The sequence below is a fragment of the Bombus impatiens genome, unplaced genomic scaffold (genome assembly GCF_000188095.3).
Source record: "Bombus impatiens unplaced genomic scaffold, BIMP_2.2 scf_2222, whole genome shotgun sequence".
In the NCBI taxonomy this organism is placed as follows: domain Eukaryota; kingdom Metazoa; phylum Arthropoda; class Insecta; order Hymenoptera; family Apidae; genus Bombus; species Bombus impatiens.
This window is the reverse complement of record NT_178641.1, coordinates 1,513,440-1,530,192: the sequence shown is the minus strand read 5'-3', so window position 1 is coordinate 1,530,192 and position 16,753 is coordinate 1,513,440. Positions and strand designations below refer to the sequence as shown.

General features: G+C 37.4%; 3 protein-coding genes across 4 annotated transcripts in view; 2 read left to right on the top strand and 1 right to left on the bottom strand.

Moving 5' to 3' along the window:
• Positions 1–180: 180 nt before the first annotated feature.
• On the top strand, positions 181–7,014 carry LOC100744113. The gene is made up of 3 exons (XM_003494338.4): positions 181–539; positions 4,075–4,219; positions 5,416–7,014. Exons 1-3 carry the CDS (start codon positions 482–484, stop codon positions 5,573–5,575), a joined length of 363 nt encoding a protein of 120 aa, XP_003494386.1. The 5' UTR covers positions 181–481; the 3' UTR covers positions 5,576–7,014.
• The window catches only part of LOC100743881 (CAD protein), a 23,068-nt gene continuing 13,297 nt past the window's right edge, over positions 6,983–16,753 (bottom strand). Inside the window, exons 14-26 of one of the 2 annotated variants that reach the window (XM_003494336.3) lie at positions 14,701–14,949; positions 13,416–13,667; positions 12,708–12,872; positions 12,438–12,599; positions 12,012–12,183; positions 11,547–11,662; positions 10,943–11,357; positions 10,323–10,669; positions 9,318–9,459; positions 9,171–9,241; positions 8,881–9,059; positions 8,578–8,782; positions 6,983–7,651 (exon numbers count right to left, since the gene is read on the bottom strand). In XM_003494336.3, the coding sequence (XP_003494384.1) occupies positions 7,451–7,651; positions 8,578–8,782; positions 8,881–9,059; positions 9,171–9,241; positions 9,318–9,459; positions 10,323–10,669; positions 10,943–11,357; positions 11,547–11,662; positions 12,012–12,183; positions 12,438–12,599; positions 12,708–12,872; positions 13,416–13,667; positions 14,701–14,949 (2,676 nt within the window). In that variant the 3' untranslated portion in view covers positions 6,983–7,450. Of the gene's footprint in view, positions 7,652–8,577; positions 8,783–8,880; positions 9,060–9,170; positions 9,242–9,317; positions 9,460–10,322; positions 10,670–10,736; positions 10,826–10,942; positions 11,358–11,546; positions 11,663–12,011; positions 12,184–12,437; positions 12,600–12,707; positions 12,873–13,415; positions 13,668–14,700; positions 14,950–16,753 lie in introns of those variants that run through there. The other variant, XR_004462844.1, reaches the window with a different exon arrangement.
• LOC105681819 overlaps positions 16,087–16,753 on the top strand; it is a 4,852-nt gene continuing 4,185 nt past the window's right edge. The window contains exon 1 of the mRNA XM_012393080.3: positions 16,087–16,504. Within this exon, the coding sequence (XP_012248503.1) occupies positions 16,281–16,504 (224 nt within the window). The 5' untranslated portion in view covers positions 16,087–16,280. The remainder of the gene's footprint in view (positions 16,505–16,753) is intronic.

Sequence of the window (16,753 nt, the reverse complement as noted above, 5' to 3'; positions counted from 1 at the left end):
AAATACGTTCCTTTAATCCTGTTATAAATCTAATCTAAGGCGATGACGAAGATGAATGACGACGAATAATTTCGAAGAGGACTGTACAAAGCCGTGCAGGTCGTTTCAATAATTTTCGTACCAGGTTATCCGTGGATCACAGGCGCACAGTGAATGGAAGTTATACGTTGCGTCGGTCCTCACGGACTCTCCGATCGAGACCGTGAGGTTTCTCTTTCCTCTCTGCCCCACCTTTCTCTTCTCGCGATCCACGAAGCGTAGCTAGAGTCTCTCTTTCTTCTTCTTCTTCCCCCATTACTCTCTATCTTCCTTTCGTGTTCGCGGTTTCCGCTGCTCTCGTAGAGGCCTCACCAAGCGTATTGCTTGACTCAAGGCATGTGGCCGACAGTTTACTTCGTGATTTCGAACCGGTCGATTCGTAGACGATTCCGAACGCTTCTTCGTGAACAAGGTGAAATAACAGAAGAACAGTTCGATCATTATGGGGGTACGCGTTAGGAGTATCAATGACAGTCTCAGGCTCGCGTCCACGACAAAAGGTAATTCATTTGAAATAATAAGGATTCTAGCCATGGGTTATATTGTACGTGTCCTGTGCATTTTTCCACATTTACGTGCCCCACGAGCTTGATAAATCGAAGTATTATTAGGAATCGATAGGAATCAATAGGAATTGGTTGACGAACAGTGCCCGTTACGTGTATCGGTATATTAGGGAAAGATGGAGCAAGTACGTACAATAGAGCAAAGAATAAATAATTAGACTGTGAATATTTATGCACCTTTCGCAGGTATAGAAATTTATATAATACACAGTGATGTGCAAAAGTTTTCAGGTAAATGGATCTTTCACTTTATATTCTGATATATGGGGAGGAATATGTATTTTCATTTTAAATTTAAATTTAAATTTCAAATTTAAATTAAATCTCTTATTTAATTTAAATTTAAATTTAAATTTAATTAACGTTATACTGCTATATAACAGATGTTTGTTCCTTTTATTATTTTCTTCTACTTATCGCGGCTTTATGCCCAAAGCCAGTTAAAATTCTCTTAGATCCCTTCTGGAACAAAAACTGAACAGTTTGAAATACAAAGTACATATACATATATGTATGTGTGTGTGTGTGTGTGTATACAAATATTCAAAGTACTCGTTACAGTGTTTAGGAGATGAAATGAATTTTTGTTTAGACTCCTCTTTCTTATTTATATTAAGAAAAATGTGAATTTTCGCGTAAATATCTAATCTAATTGTAATACGACACGGTGTCAATCGTATGACACGTTCAAAATGAAAAATTCTAGTCAACAGAAAGCTCGGCTTTCTTCCGTACTTTCTAAAAAATTACTGCAAACCCTACGCGAATTCATACGCGAAACTCAACAGGTGGCACGTCGCTTCTCTTTCGTTCGCATTCTTCCACGTAAGGCAAGGGACCGTGCAAAGGGCAAAATGTAGTTAAGCGTATGCGTGTAAAAAATTGTTCCGGTTTTTCTAGTCGGATACCTCGTTCCTCTCACAGTTGCAAAGCAAAAACTAGTTAAACCACGAGATCGAACTGTATCGGTATCGATGCTTTCTCTGGGTACGAGCGTAGCTATTTCCTTTAGATCGACGTCGATGTACGGTGATTCGCATTAATATTCCGTTGTTTCGTGGAATTTGAGGATTATTCGAGCATCTCTCAGAAGCTAAACCGACCAACTTGGCTTCCTGTTAATTTCCTAAATTTAATTCAATAATTTAATCGCCTAAGTATAAGCAATGTTCGTTTATTCGATTAAAATTCGATTGTCAAGAAACAAATATGCAGTCCATAAGTTTGTTACATCGCGACAGGATGATTGCGATAAACAATACGAACAACAATTAACAGTAAATTCCAATGTAAAAAGGAAATGTAACAAGAAAGCTGCGTTCGCAAGATATATGTTAGCACTAATTAAAAAATATTTGTTCCAATGAAGAAACGATTTGTTAACTGTCATAAACGAAAGTATATGACGTAATATGATTGCGAATTATCGTAAATCAACGTCCAGCTCCATTTTCTAAAATAATCAATCTCTTGCGAGAGAATATTCCGATTACATCTATATAGGTTGACATAATAAAAAGAAAAGTTAATCAGGTTAGTAGCAGAAAAGCATGCAAATATTTGCTTGTAACAAACTCACGGATATACTACATGTACGTGTATGAGCATTAAAGATCGTGGTATTGGAGGAAGGATTGGTGCTGGTACGGACAGGTGCCGATAAAATCTCAGACTTTGTTAACTTGTCGTGATCGCACAAATTTAATAACAGTTATACGATCGGGCTATTCGTTTCGATGAAAATTATTATCATGATCGTTGTAGTACTTAATGGTAATGCGCAATAAGCGAAAGCATTTCTGTGAAGTGTACAAAGTAAATAGAAATATACCAATTACTTTCTTCTTTGAAGAGTAGGCTCGTAAAATCAAACGAAGACGTAAACCATTCCGTTTATTAATGATACGTAACTTTTTACGTATTTGCTTATCTAGAACGTTGATATCAATACGTTTGACATATACGCCTCTTGTATTTAATCGCGGGGCGTTGAACACCATTTCCATTGGGAAAATACGTCACATATTACTATCGTAATCTCTTTAATTTCATTTATTATAATCGATACGCGATGAATTTCATTGTAAAATAATCTGAATATCGATTGACTTTCTTCGGTACACGTGGTTTAATTTCACGCAGTCAGCCCGTTAAGTTCAGAGAGAAGAAATTTACGCGATACGAGGAAAATCATGCGATAGGGATAACAACGACAAAGAGGTCTTTTCATGACGTTTTTCACTTTTTTCCGATACGATCGCGAACAAATAACATATTTATCATAAACGAGTTGTCGCTTCGAAACTATAGGAAGTAAATTTCTTTCGTAATTCTGCTGCCTGGCAAATTTACATACCCGTGTAAACGATTGCTTCGCCAATCATACGTGTTTTCTTATTATGCAGTTTTATCGCAAAATAAGTTTCAAATTTAATTTATACATTCCAGAATTCTTCCACGTAATACCATTTCTCCTTTATTAACGTATCAGCGAACTGAGCTAATGAAAATACACTCGAATATTTTCTAACGTTTTCAAATTTCGATACTTGCCCATCGACTTTTTTAGACGATTTTCAAATAATATATATTCATTATTGTATAAGCAAATAACAAATATTGCCTTGGTCATTAGTTACTCATTAAATTGTTATTCTATTTGATTTTACATGTTTCATATTTCTCACTAATTTGTTATCATGTTTCTTCTTATATGTCTTACTCATGCTGTTGTTATAAGTTCAAATACTTCTAAGCGGTAGCGAACACGCGATAATGATATCTTTCGAATAGTTTTAACACGAGATTCCCGTATAGAAGTCGTCTGGCTGGGTTTCAATGGACAGTCCCGACCCTTCCATTTCCTGCAGTCGTCGAATGTGATCAGGGTGGCGTACGTGCCCGAAAAGACGTCATCCACAAGTTCTTCCCAGGAACGGAAGGCACGCGGTGACGTCAATCGCGTCGAATCATTAAATCTCTTATCCTCGTTTCCTATGTCCAAATGCGCATCTATCGCGTGAAAATCAAATACACCAACAACGCTTGTTCATACGCGTGTGTTGCAACGATCGAACCTCGCGGTACTGTTGTTCGGTCGTTGACCGGAAATTTATGTAACTCGAGCAATTATCACCAGGTAGGCACGAAATGGTCTGTAAACTTTTTCAGCAATTCCTTTCCAGGTAGAAGAAGATTCTTTTAATTCTCTTAGGTCCCACTAATTCCCATGGATACATACGCAGTTCGCCTTCCGTTCATTAAAAAGAATATAATACTTGATATCTATCTGAGTATAAATTTTTATAACTCCGGAAGGTTGTTTTATACCAAGAAGAAGATAGCATATATATATATCAATAGCTTCTCGTTGCAGAATATAATTAGAGATGGATAACGCAACCATCTGGAATACCATCAGCTAATGAATTATTCGAGATAACGTTCAGGAACGTATTTTGTGTTTCAGGAGAAGTGTCGTGGTCAACGACAGAGGAGCCTTTTACTCCCGAAGAAGAGGACGCGATAGTAACACTGGTGGTAATCGTGATCGGTATCATAGTAGCTATAGTGGTACTGTTTTCGATGGGAATTTTCATCGATTGCAAACACCAGTACGTAAAAGTATCGAATATCGTTTCTTCTTTAACATTGTTTTAGCAATAAGTTGGTGCTACTCCAGAAGACATTGTGTAAAACAAATTAATAAAACAAGCAACGAACAACTTAGGAATAAAGTAATATACGCGTACTACTGAATTATTACGAAGTTGCTATCGTACAAAGATTATAAAATTAAGAATGTTCATATCGGTCGGACAAATTTCCTACCTTTTTGACGGGTACAAGTTATATCCTCGTAGAGATCGAGGTGGCAGCGGATGAGCTGTGTAAGACGTATTTCACTGTTTATCGCGTCACTAACGACGAGAAAAGTGGTCTATTTTCAAATGTAGATCGCTTAAGAATTGTTTATTACCAAATCTGCGAATTACAAGACAAACTGCATATACAACGACGAGGAAAATTATCGGTGTAAACTAGATTTTAGATCTGAATCGGAACTTGCAGTTTCTTATGCACGTGGTCTTTATCATAATCATTTTAAATAATAAATAATCTTGCAGGATCATTAAACAGATGCGTAATAAAACTATATAAAAAAAAATATACATATGCAAGGAATTAGTTTTGGCGAAGAGTTTCAATTAACTTAAAATTGATATAGTAACGTCTTTATAGTAAATAGTCTAGGAACGATATAAGAACCATCGTAGAGATTCTAATTAAACAAAAATTTCCTGCTTCGTTACAAAGCATTATTCCGGATGAAGGCTCATAGCTGCTTTAGGAAGTAAAATCGACGTTATAACTGTTTTCAACACCTGCTTTCTATACTTTGCAAAAAATCGAATAAAACGTGCTCTGTTTCAGCAATTCGCGCAGAAGTTGACAAAATAAGCTGGCTTGTGCTAATATTCTTTTTCGTCGTTATATATACGTGCACCTTGACCCAAATATTTTATCTACTCAAATAACCCTACGTCGTCTTATTACCGAGCTGCGCGGATATTTATGTAAATTCATATTTTTACGAATGCAGGAACAGCGAATTAGAAAAAAGCGAAACCCAGGTGGAAGATTACTTTTTCTACTGAATATTATAGAAAGCTTTATACTTTCAGACACTTCACGTATTCTTCTATATCCTGGGCATATTTGCATTTTCAAATTTTCCCACGAATGTGCAAGAACTAGCTCTACCTACCGGCAAAATAAAGCAACGACCGATCATTTCATTTCGTTGCAGAAAGAAGGCCGTTTTAAAGAAAAAGAAGTTGAAATTGAAGATGCCACCGTTACCTCGAACGAGGATGAGCCAAAAGGAGGACGCGAAATCTTTAGCAGCAGATATGTGCCCAACCGGTGCCAGTGACGCTGGCTTAAGAACGCGCGATGCCATAGTCTGACACCTTTTGCGATACGTCCATCTCCAACGCGAATGAGAGCCACTGGTAATCTTCATCGAACTTCGTCGTCGGATCGAGAGCAAACGATTTTCCAGATAATGGTAGGTTAGAATTTTCAAAAACGGACGAAAAGGAATTTCGCGACACACCAGGACGACGTCGGTGTTCGCGTTGACTAAATGTGGATGGAGCAGGCTTATCGTGCTTGGAGTGGGACGCGAAAAAATTTTGCAAACGGTGCATAGCAATCGAAGAAGTTCATTAATCATTCGACGTCATCCGCATAACTGTGATTTACATATTTCTATTTATCTTTCGATCGCATCGATCTCTTATCGTGGCTGCTCTGCAAAGTTTTTCCTCGCGAGGAAGAAACGTAAGAAGAAATTTCTTAAAGAACTTTGAAGCTGATGAAACATTATACGTACAGTCTCGGTGATCGTTCGAATTACTAAATACTATTCGTTCGATCGTCTAATCTTGGAATCGTAAAATACGAAAAAATGCGAATTCGAATCTATACGAAGGTATGTGCAGTGGCTCATAAAAGTATTCGAACACTACAGACATCTTTTACGAGTATAATATCACGTGCGTTATATGAAACATTTTGAAATTTCATTGGCGTCGTAATGATATGCTGCTATCTTGATTATATCGATGAAGTTTGAAATAAATCTGATAGTATGTATAAAAATTACAAGATATTTTGTACAAGCATTTACAGAGTTCACAGAGATTGACATAAATTTGAAACAAACGAATGTCCATTATAACGATAGGCCTAAATATTTAATTGGTTCCTTTTAACGCTTATTATATGTTTAGGACTATTCGTTAAGGCTACTCTTGTCGCATAATTTTTAAACAAACACATGTTTGCAGTAAATATCTCGACAGTTGATATGATCCAGTTTGATATAATCATGACAATTGTGACTCATTACACTGATAATAAAATTTCAAAATCATTAATATAATACATACGATATAATAATAAAAGCTGTCAATCTAGGATAAGCGTTAAACACTTTTGCAAATCACTAAACAATTTTGCAAATCACTATGAACACATTTTACCGTCAATCGAATCAGAGTTGAATAAAATTGTATCGAATATGAATGTTTATATTCGTAGGTTATCGTCAAGCGCTCTCCTAAGGTCTAGTCAATTATTCGGCCTTGTAACAACACGGTAATTTTGTCAATGCTTCGTAAATCGATCAGCGATTAAGAAATTCGCCGAAAATATTGATGTTAATCGCGAATACATTCCCTTATCAAATAATTGTACGATACCTGTTTACGCCAGCGTACTCAATAAAAATTGTATATTACTTTTAGACCAGCTATCTATTTATACGCATATTACGTGTACATACAAAAGGATAAATGTATATAAATCTATTGTCAAAAATAAAAGATTTTATTATCTTGCATTTGTGTGGTTTGATCAGGCACATATGCAATGATACAAGGACACAGTGGAAATCGTGTGATGTAAAATTTTCTTGCCTTCGTAAAAGTCTTACGTAGAGATAAAATTTTATCAAAACGCATTCTTATCGAATTACACCAACGTTTAATAAAAACACATTACCTGCTTATCATACAATCTGAATGAACATGTATAACGATTTGTTATTTCGAGTCAACGACAGCATATATATATATATATCATCTGGATCCGTATCTATCAAAATATAAAAATATTGGTTGATAATAAAACCCTATTATGCGAATCACAGTCTAATTGGAAATGCGATTGGCATCGTCTTGTTTGTTTTCTTCAGGTTTCTGCGTTATTGCTTATATTTCTAAAACCGAATCGATCTTGACCTATTAAATCAACTTTGCTTTTCACCCTGGAATGCGTCACCACATACGGCCAAGGACCATTGCCAAAAGAGCCATTCGAACGTAGACACCATTTTCAGCCTGCCGGAAGTACGCGGCACGTGGGTCCGTGTCAAATTCTGTACTGATTTCGTTCACTCGTGGCAAGGGATGCATCACTACCATCTTCCTCTTCGCGCGAGACATCAATTGCGGAGTTATTACGAAATGACCGCATACCTGTAGAAAAAAAAACGAGCATTTAGATACACGAACGTGATACAACGTTTTGTTTTGTTTCGAACTAATGCTTTTAAAGCCCCGTACAGATTAATTCGGTAAGTAACTTATTTATTGCTACCTGAATTATTCCTTTAAATCTCTCTGCTCTTATCTTTGTTAATCGAACGTCTTGCATTTTTGTTATGTTTATGATTAGATAATAGAATCGTATTACTGACATTTGAAAGAATCGAATTTAATTAAGTTCGCTAGTCCAAGCGATACTTCGTGATTTCCAATGCTCTTGCGAAATAAACAAATCTTAAGGCCAAAGAAATATCTCTTTGTGCAAGAAACTTAATCTTACGAACGCTCTATTATCTTTCTCTTCTTTAAGTAACAACTAATAAGTTTATCTTGATAATAAGGCCTTGATCGAGGTCGCATTTAATAATCGAACTATCTTGCAAGATTAACGATAGATACAAAACAGGAATCGCTGTAGGTGTATACTGTATTAAGGTTTACATGTTTCGATCGTCGACATTTTGTGTAATGCTCGTTTCTGATCAATTATTTTACCTGCCTTTTATATAATTCCTACACAGAAACTAGTCTAAGCTAAGTAGCTCTCGGTTTCGAGTTAGCGCGAGCGTCTCTAATTTATCGTATCTAATCAAACCATGTAAAAAGCAGTTAGTGTCAGGATTAACAATTTTTCCTCGGCAACTCGCATATTCCGTAAAGGTCCTTTCGAGTAGTAGAGGATATGTGGAGAAACTAAGCTTTCGCGGAAACAAGGCAACAGGTGCGAATGTAGGACACCCGAATCCAACCTTCCAATACCGAATCCTACGCTGATTTCGCATGTTGGAATTTTCAAGGTGAATAAAACTTCATCTAACAACCTTTTTAGTTAAAACTTCCATTACGTGATTACGTACTTTATTATACTCTTCTTGTGTGGCGAAACGTTCTCTCTGAATGCGTGTCATGTAAAGGACATCCGTGTCGGGAAGAGCATCCTCGAGGGTGCTGAATTGTTCCTGCGTTATTCCGCGTTCGTACACGTACTTCACCACGTGGTCAGGCATACCAAGGCCAGGTGGGCACACGTAACGAAGTTCAACATTGTACAAAGTCAACAATCTGTAACACGAAGCGGGTGTTCGAAGGTTATCGCTGCTTGCAACGTAAATCGAATGGATTAAATAATAGATTCGTCAAATTTACACGCGATGTCTCACCTTGATAGTGAATGGACTGTTCTACCATGTTTCAAATCGCCCACCATAGTGATCGTTAAGCCATTCACCGTACCGATCTCGTCTCTTATCGTAAAAATATCGAGTAACGCTTGAGTTGGATGTTCCCCAACACCGTCGCCGGCGTTCAATAAAGGTTTTCTGCAGTGTTGTGCAGCTCTCTGAATACGAAGCATTTGTAATAATAAGCGCACTTATTTCCAAATAAACTCAACGAGACTGAAATAATCGAAGTTCGAATAGAATACGTGGAAAGTAGAAGAATAACTTACTGAAACGGCGCCAGGTTCAGGATGTCGAAGAACCACTACATCCGCATAGCCTGCCATCACCGCTACCGAATCTGTAACAAATCATCGTGTCAAACTCATCGTACAACGAGCTGCAACCTTCGCTCTCTATCACACGTGATCGCAAACCTTCTAAACTTTCTCCTTTCTTTACCGACGACGTCGAACCATCCATGTAAATCACTCGACCTCCGAGTCGTTCCATCGCAGACGCGAAGCTGCAAGATGTTCTCGTACTGACTTCGTAGAAGATGGACGCCATCACCTTTCCCTGTGCAGAACCGATAATCAGCATAAAGTTATCGTCGAAGCGATGGGATGAATTAGGCTCGATGCAACGTGCAAGATGCTTGATGCAGACGAGCGTGTTTTAGTGCACGTCCGTTCCATACACGTTTCAGCAATCCATCGTATTATGTAGGGAGATACTTTATCATTCGTTGAATTACATGTGGGAGAATCGATATCTATTCGCGGTTAGGTATACATGATCGATACATCTGGCCAAGAACGTTGTTTTGTCGCTGTATGAACATTGCTCCCTGTACAATAAGAGTTCTGTCACGCGTATCGCGATACGCATAGAATGAATACCGAATGCTCATTATCGTCTATTAGAGTGTTAGTATCCATACAGGTTCGCACATCACTAGACTGCGAATTTTTATGCACTTATGCGAGATTGGAAAGCGTAAACACGAACAGAATGCATATGATATGTAAAAATATACAAGACACCGAAAGTATAGTATACGAAGAACGTTTAGCGACTGAAATAAATTTTTGTTTAAATTCTATTTCTTTAATTATCGGATAAAAAATATGAAGTGGCGTAAACATCCGCATCACGGTATCGCGCGGAACCATTCAGCATTGAGAATGTTACGTACGATTCGATAAGATCTATTAGGATTGCTAAGAAGTTGCTCAGATAGCGTATGAAAATATCTCTTTTCTTCTCTTATATTATTGATTTTCCTGCTCTCCTTTTTCTATAGCAACTCTTTTATCTAGAAACCAAAGAGATAAAGCTTCGACCTCGTTCGCTTGCGTATCGCATTTAAGAAGATATTATTTAAAAAAATCACTCGTCTGCATAGGATCTTAGTTTCGAAATCACGCGTGTGCTCTTACCCGTAGAATATGATCCAAATGTCGTTCCTTTCTAACAGCGCCGCGAAGAATTTCCGCATAATTGAAAATGTCTTTCAGCAATTCTTTGTTGAAGATGTCCACGGTCAAGATATTATGTCCAATTATATTGTGGCTAGTGTGAGTCGAGAAAACCGTTGACATAGAAGTCATTAAAAGATTCGGGTTACTGTCGCTCTTGTATTTCGTCGCGTTGCCAATAGGAATGGGCGAGATGGTGCGTTGTTGAATCGTTTGAAGCTTCGTGTGCTCGCGGGAATCTACGTCCAGGGCAAAGTGAACGTTCGACACTTTGTGCGATATCGGTTGCAACAGATGCCCGTATGATTCTGAAACGAATAAAAGAAAAATGAATAAATCGTTTGAAACTTTGCTACGGAACAAAGCAATCTGTACCCTTCGTCGCTCGAAAGACAGCATTTATAATAATGTGCCTATTCTTAGCCATTAAAGCAAAGAATAATTCTTCGCTCGCTTCAACGTATCTTAGAAAAAGAAAACAAATCTACATAGGACATTTTGACTAAGCGGAGTAGAGCATTTTTTCCAAAAGCGTTTTTCCAGGCGACGCATGATACTTCCATCGAAACAGATTTCCATACCATGTTGTTCTTCTTCCGACATGTCCGTTATCATCCGTTCGTTGTACTTTTCGTAATTCGGCGACAGGAGTCCGTCCAACGCCGAATTAGGTCGACTGTGAGATATTACATCAATGACCGGAGCATTTACAACCGTTTGCGCTTTCATCTTCGTTTGCATCTCTCTGATATCTTGGCCAAAACCAGGATTCACCAGAACTTGGCCTTCGACGTAGGCAACTTCTCCACGAAGCACTACGCGATGAACCGATCCACGAACTTTCATCCCTGCGAAAGGTGTCCATTTGGATTTGCTGAAAGGCATTGCTTCCGGTATCACCCATTCATCGTCAAGATCGACTTCGATGTAGGTATTCGGCTGATCCGGCAGATTGAAGATCCTCTTTGGATTTTTATACAGTTTGTCTACCATATCCTGAAAAGATTTTTTCTTACGCTCGGTATCGAATGATAAAGATTGTAACGAATTTGCTCCAACAAGATACGAATACCTTTTATGTCGTAATAATGGAACGTTAAAAAAGAATGTGTTTATACGATATTGCGTACCTCGATAGAGATCTCGAGTTATTATCGTAAAGCTTTTAAGATGGATTTCGATTACCTCTATTGTTAATTTTCCTTCGTGAACTGCAGTCAACAAAAGCGGAAGCATCGTCTCGAGTCCAGGAAAGCCGGGTGGCGGTTTTTCACCCGATTTCTCTTGCACGGTATGCGGCGCTTGAATATCGAAAACGCGCGTTTAACAAAACTGTTTCTTCGAATAGAACCTCTTCAAAATATCGCACATCTAACATATACAAGTAATCTCCACGTAATTTAACGTACTTTTCTAATGACTAATCGACTTTGTAATCCGACTTGTAAGAATTATCAGTCCTTAGATCAAAAGATCTTTAGAACGAAGCTGTTACAACTTTTTCGTTTACAGATTCATTGAAAGGCGTTTACGCGTTAAGAAATTCTCTCGGTGAAACGGATGACTTAAATTTACGTTAGAAATTTCATTTTTTTTTTAAATAGAATAGTATAATAATATCAGAGAAGACGCCAATAAAATAAAACGAACCATGATCTGTCGCGAAACAATCGATTATATCCAAATTATCCCAAAGAGCTTGTTGATCTTCTTTGGTTCCCAACAACGGCCTCACCTGACCTCGACCAGTTCCTATGCGCCCAAGATCTTCTTCGCATAGGAATAAGTGATGAGGGCACACCTCGCAAGTGACAGCCATTCCCTGATAAAAATATGTATATGGAAAATGAAATTAAGAAATGTATCAAAATTGTCTCGATAATGATCACAGTAATATCTTACACCCTCGGATCGTTTGATGTTCGTATAGTTACAAAATTATCCTCTATCTTGAAATTCACATATTTTTTACTGATTTCTATCTCTTTTTGACAGATCTCGATAATGATAATGGCAATCGTGACATATTATGTTTGATATGTGGAGATAATGAACAAGTTCGTAAAAATAGCCTACTTTTTCCTTAGCTGCGCGTATTATTTGTATCTCTTCCTTCCGAGCTACATGGCACACGTGAATCGGCCTGTTATGCAAACCAGCCAATAAAAGGACCGCAGCTGTCGTTTGGCCCTCGGCATGAACGCAAAGAGGATATTTCTTTGCCCAATTTTGGAAATGCTGAAATCGACGAAACTATGGATAACCAAAGACTCGTATCTACGAATCGTACGCGTATAATTCTGTGCGCGTATAATTTTTCATGCGAATCCGATCCACGAGACTCACCTTAACCCACACCGTGAGATCGGTCAATCGAAGAGTCGTGAACGTCTCATTAAGATACATTTTAAGACCAGCTGCTAACGGAGCTAATTCGCCTGTTATATCGTGATTATCGGACGAGGCACCAACGTAAATCGCGTAGTCGCATCTCGCGTTCAAAACTGCATGCTGCAAAAAGAATACACGCGTTCCATTCGTATTAAATTTATGAGATTTCTAGAGGAAGTACATCACTCTGATTGATATCTAAAACAATATAATATCTGCAACTATGGGGCACGTTTTGCAGAAATTCCTATTTTTCCGTTTCTTTCGATCGATAGGAAATTAACGAAATATTGTAAAATTGGTAAAATTCGTGGAATACGCAGTGCAAAATATTCCTTCAAGATTTGAGAAAAATCGAACACGTACGTCCGAGTACTTGGCTGTAGCTAGGTCAAAGAACAGAATTTCAATAAAAATATAAGATAAGTTTTGCGATAACATTCTCCTCTAATCTGTTTCCTTATAGCATATTTATTCTTACAACCTCGTCAGTGCTTTGATATCTGATAAATCGACTTTTGACATAATATTGCATATATATATATATATAAAATTTCCAGGAGACTGAAAGAAAGAAAGAACAAGGATTTGGATTTTTTCTTTTAAATCGTCAGAGTGGTGTATTCCCTTGACACGGAAAGGAAGCCGATATTATTTTCATACTTCTTTGGCCAGGGCAAAAGATTGATGATCGATCACAGCAGGATTTGTGTTAGGCATCGCCAAGATCATCGTGATACCACCAGCAAGAGCAGCGGCGGTACAAGAAGCGAAATCTTCTTTGTAAACAGCGCCAGGATCGCGTGTGTGTACGTGAATGTCGATTAAACCAGGAAGTTTAATCATCGTACGCGATGACATGCAATCTGTATGAGTTTTCATACGAGGCGCACGTCCACCGAGCATTCTCATAGCCTACGCAATAGAAGAAGCAACGTTCATTGTTACGTCAGTTGTCGATGACTGTATCAATTATACCGTTGTACAAACATTCATAAATATTCTGAAATAATCGTGAATTTCTAATAATCTGACTACGGATATTTATGCAAATTCATATTTTTATGAATAGAATTAACTCTAAAATGGCTGGAAAAATTTTTTATTTTTGTTTATTGTTTTTCGTGATTCCGGAGAAACACAGACTATCATAGTGCAATGAATAGCTGTTTCAAGTAAAACTTCATAAGATTATGAGATTTAGATAAACAATAATGAAAAGATATTCGTAGAAATTATCGATAATTGTTATTTAAATAGTTTTTCGAGTCACGCGTATTTCGATTTCTATTGTTTGATTCATGTACACTAGCACCGTGACAGAAATATTGTTACAGATATACGATACACAAACGTGTACGTATCTGTTTGAATCAAACATCAAGGATATTTTTCAAGTTTCGTTAATCCATGAGATTTACTTAATATCATGACTATGGCTATTTGGCGATAAGACACAGGGTGTGTTGAAAATGAGATCTAAGAGATTTAAGAACTGATGACACTGAACGAACGGAGTGAAGCTAACACAGAGGGCCTAAAATCAATGTTGTTTTTACGATCGACTTTTATTATTTACGAGCATTTGATACGATCACGATATTCGAATTTTTATATTTCAATTTCTTTTTTATATCGTTATAAATACATCCGTAACTGGAACAAATCTCCTTAAATTCTATTTCCACGTTTGTAGATATTTATAAAAATATATTTGCATAAATATATTATAAATTCGTTGTTTAAAACAGAATCGAAGGTCGTCGTTTTTATACAAAGAAGCTTATTCAGTCAGCGATATATTCGCTATTTCGTCTTGCGATTCTCTGCAAACGAATTAAATAATTTCTCACGTTATCGCCTGAAAGTGTCTGCCCTTTTATTAAACAATTTCAATCTATGTATCAAATTCAGTTACAAGGGAAGAATATCGAAAATTTCTACTTACCTCGACGAGTAATTTCGCGCATTTAACATCTGTAATTAAAGGAACGGAATAGTCGACAGCGAGTCTTCTGGTTCTGTAACCATGCGTCATGAAATTGGAAACACGACGCACTCCGCCGTTTCTCATCGGTAAATTAATGACGAGATCGAATTGTTTCTTCGAAAGGAAATCAGCCAAGTGTCGAAGTTCACTGGGGCTGGAATCTTCATCGACAGTGATATTCTCGAAAGTCCATTGAACAGGTTCCACCTATTTTTTAAAACATTTATCGGTTCCTTTATTCAGCCGGATAATGTTTTCCTGCAAACTTTTTTTTCCGCCCAATAAATTCTTCTTATCGCATTCTTCAGATAGATACTTTAACGTATCTATGCGACGATAAACTTAAAATACATACCACGGGCTACATCGAATTTCTGAAACGATATCGAATCGCGATAAACGAATATTATATCAGAGTTGAGAAATGTAGATACATCAGCGAGAATTTAAGCACATATACCAATCTGAAAAATACATGGTATCTACTGTTTAAAATTGACGAACACGTTCGATACGATATATGAGAATTCATTCGCAATTATTCCGACTGGCACTTTATCCTGCATTAAGATTAGATATATCAATCTTCCTCTTAGTATATCTTTATCTATGACACTCGTCGGTTTATATATAATAAAACGATTTTATTAAAATAACTTGTATTTTGGAATAATACGAGTCATTCGACTGATTTTTCATATACAACTACCCGTCATAGCTAATTAGGACATGTGTAAGTTACGTTCGCTGAAAAACTCTAGGAAATTTTTGCCGTATTTTATTGTGATATAAATTTATCCTGTTTTTATGCATACGTATGTTACATATGTCGTAACAAATATATATAGACACAGGAGAAACTTTGCTTAATTTCGGTTATTCCAAGTAATTGGAAAATAAACGTTCTATCTTAGCATTTTTCTCGATATGCGTATTGAAGTGTTTCAAAATTCCCCATATCTTTTACAGGTCGTTACGAGACGATGGGTAAATATTTGAAATTTAATGCAAAAAGAAGAACAACGATTATAAGAGAAGACCTGTAAAGGTTCGTTTTTCTTGGGTTTCGAAGACGATGATCGTTTGGAAATTGCGAGAAAACGCTCTAAACGATCTAAAATCACGATACGTTTGTTTCGACTTGTTAACACCCTTGGTCTTTGAAATGTTGAAAAATCATTCTCCAATCATAGCACGCGTATGATATAAGAAAGTCGTGACATTGTTGGTAGAAAACCCGTTCGCGCTTAGCTTACTTGTCGATAGCCGATAGCGAGCGATTAAACCTATTCTGTTGTCTGTTGATAACGATAGCTAAGTATTTATCGGCAGTGGCACCCCACGATTGGATTATTGTCTCATCGACGAGTGAATACGTGTTCTTTGCGAGTTTATATGCGTCATGATCGCGGACGTTGATTCTCCGTTAAAGTGTCAGAATCAACGAATAACGTTTTGTCGTCGGGCAAGGTGACGGAAGGAAGTTTCTAGTTACAACAAACAATCGTTTTAGAGAGTAATTTCCGTGAGAATTAAAAATGGGGAATTCTAATCAGAAGATGAAACGGAAGTTACGGGGGAAAGGAAACAGGAAGCGTGGCAGCAACGACAACGTTCAAAGTAGCGAGAACTCGACTACAAAAAGCGAGGAATACAACGATCCGGAATTGATCATCTTGAGGAAATGTATCGAACGGAATCCCGAGATGTTCGTATTGAACAATCTCATGATGTGCGTCCAATTCTTTGGAAATTACGAAGAGTAAGATATCATTTTAAGGTTCGCGTACCAATTGTGTTACGCTAGCGTTCTCAAGTATCTGGACATTGGCTGCAATTCCCAACTTTATCCAGCTGTTGCTCTCTTATTTATACTAATCGACGTTAATTATCGTTTCGATCGATGTCCGCTACCTGTATACGATTGACTTGGGACGAAATCACAAGTGGAAATGAAGCAGCTCGTTACGGAAGCGGAAGTTAAGCTGAGTCGAGACGCGTGCGTGCAGTG

Excerpts from the sequence above, each read along its gene's own strand:
- LOC100744113 (XM_003494338.4), top strand. The coding sequence starts at position 482 with ATGGGGGTACGCGTTAGGAGTATCAATGACAGTCTCAGGCTCGCGTCC. Across the intron at positions 540-4,074 it reads GCTCGCGTCCACGACAAAAG|GAGAAGTGTCGTGGTCAACG; the intron begins GTAATTCATTTG and ends TTTGTGTTTCAG. Across the intron at positions 4,220-5,415 it reads TTCATCGATTGCAAACACCA|AAAGAAGGCCGTTTTAAAGA; the intron begins GTACGTAAAAGT and ends ATTTCGTTGCAG.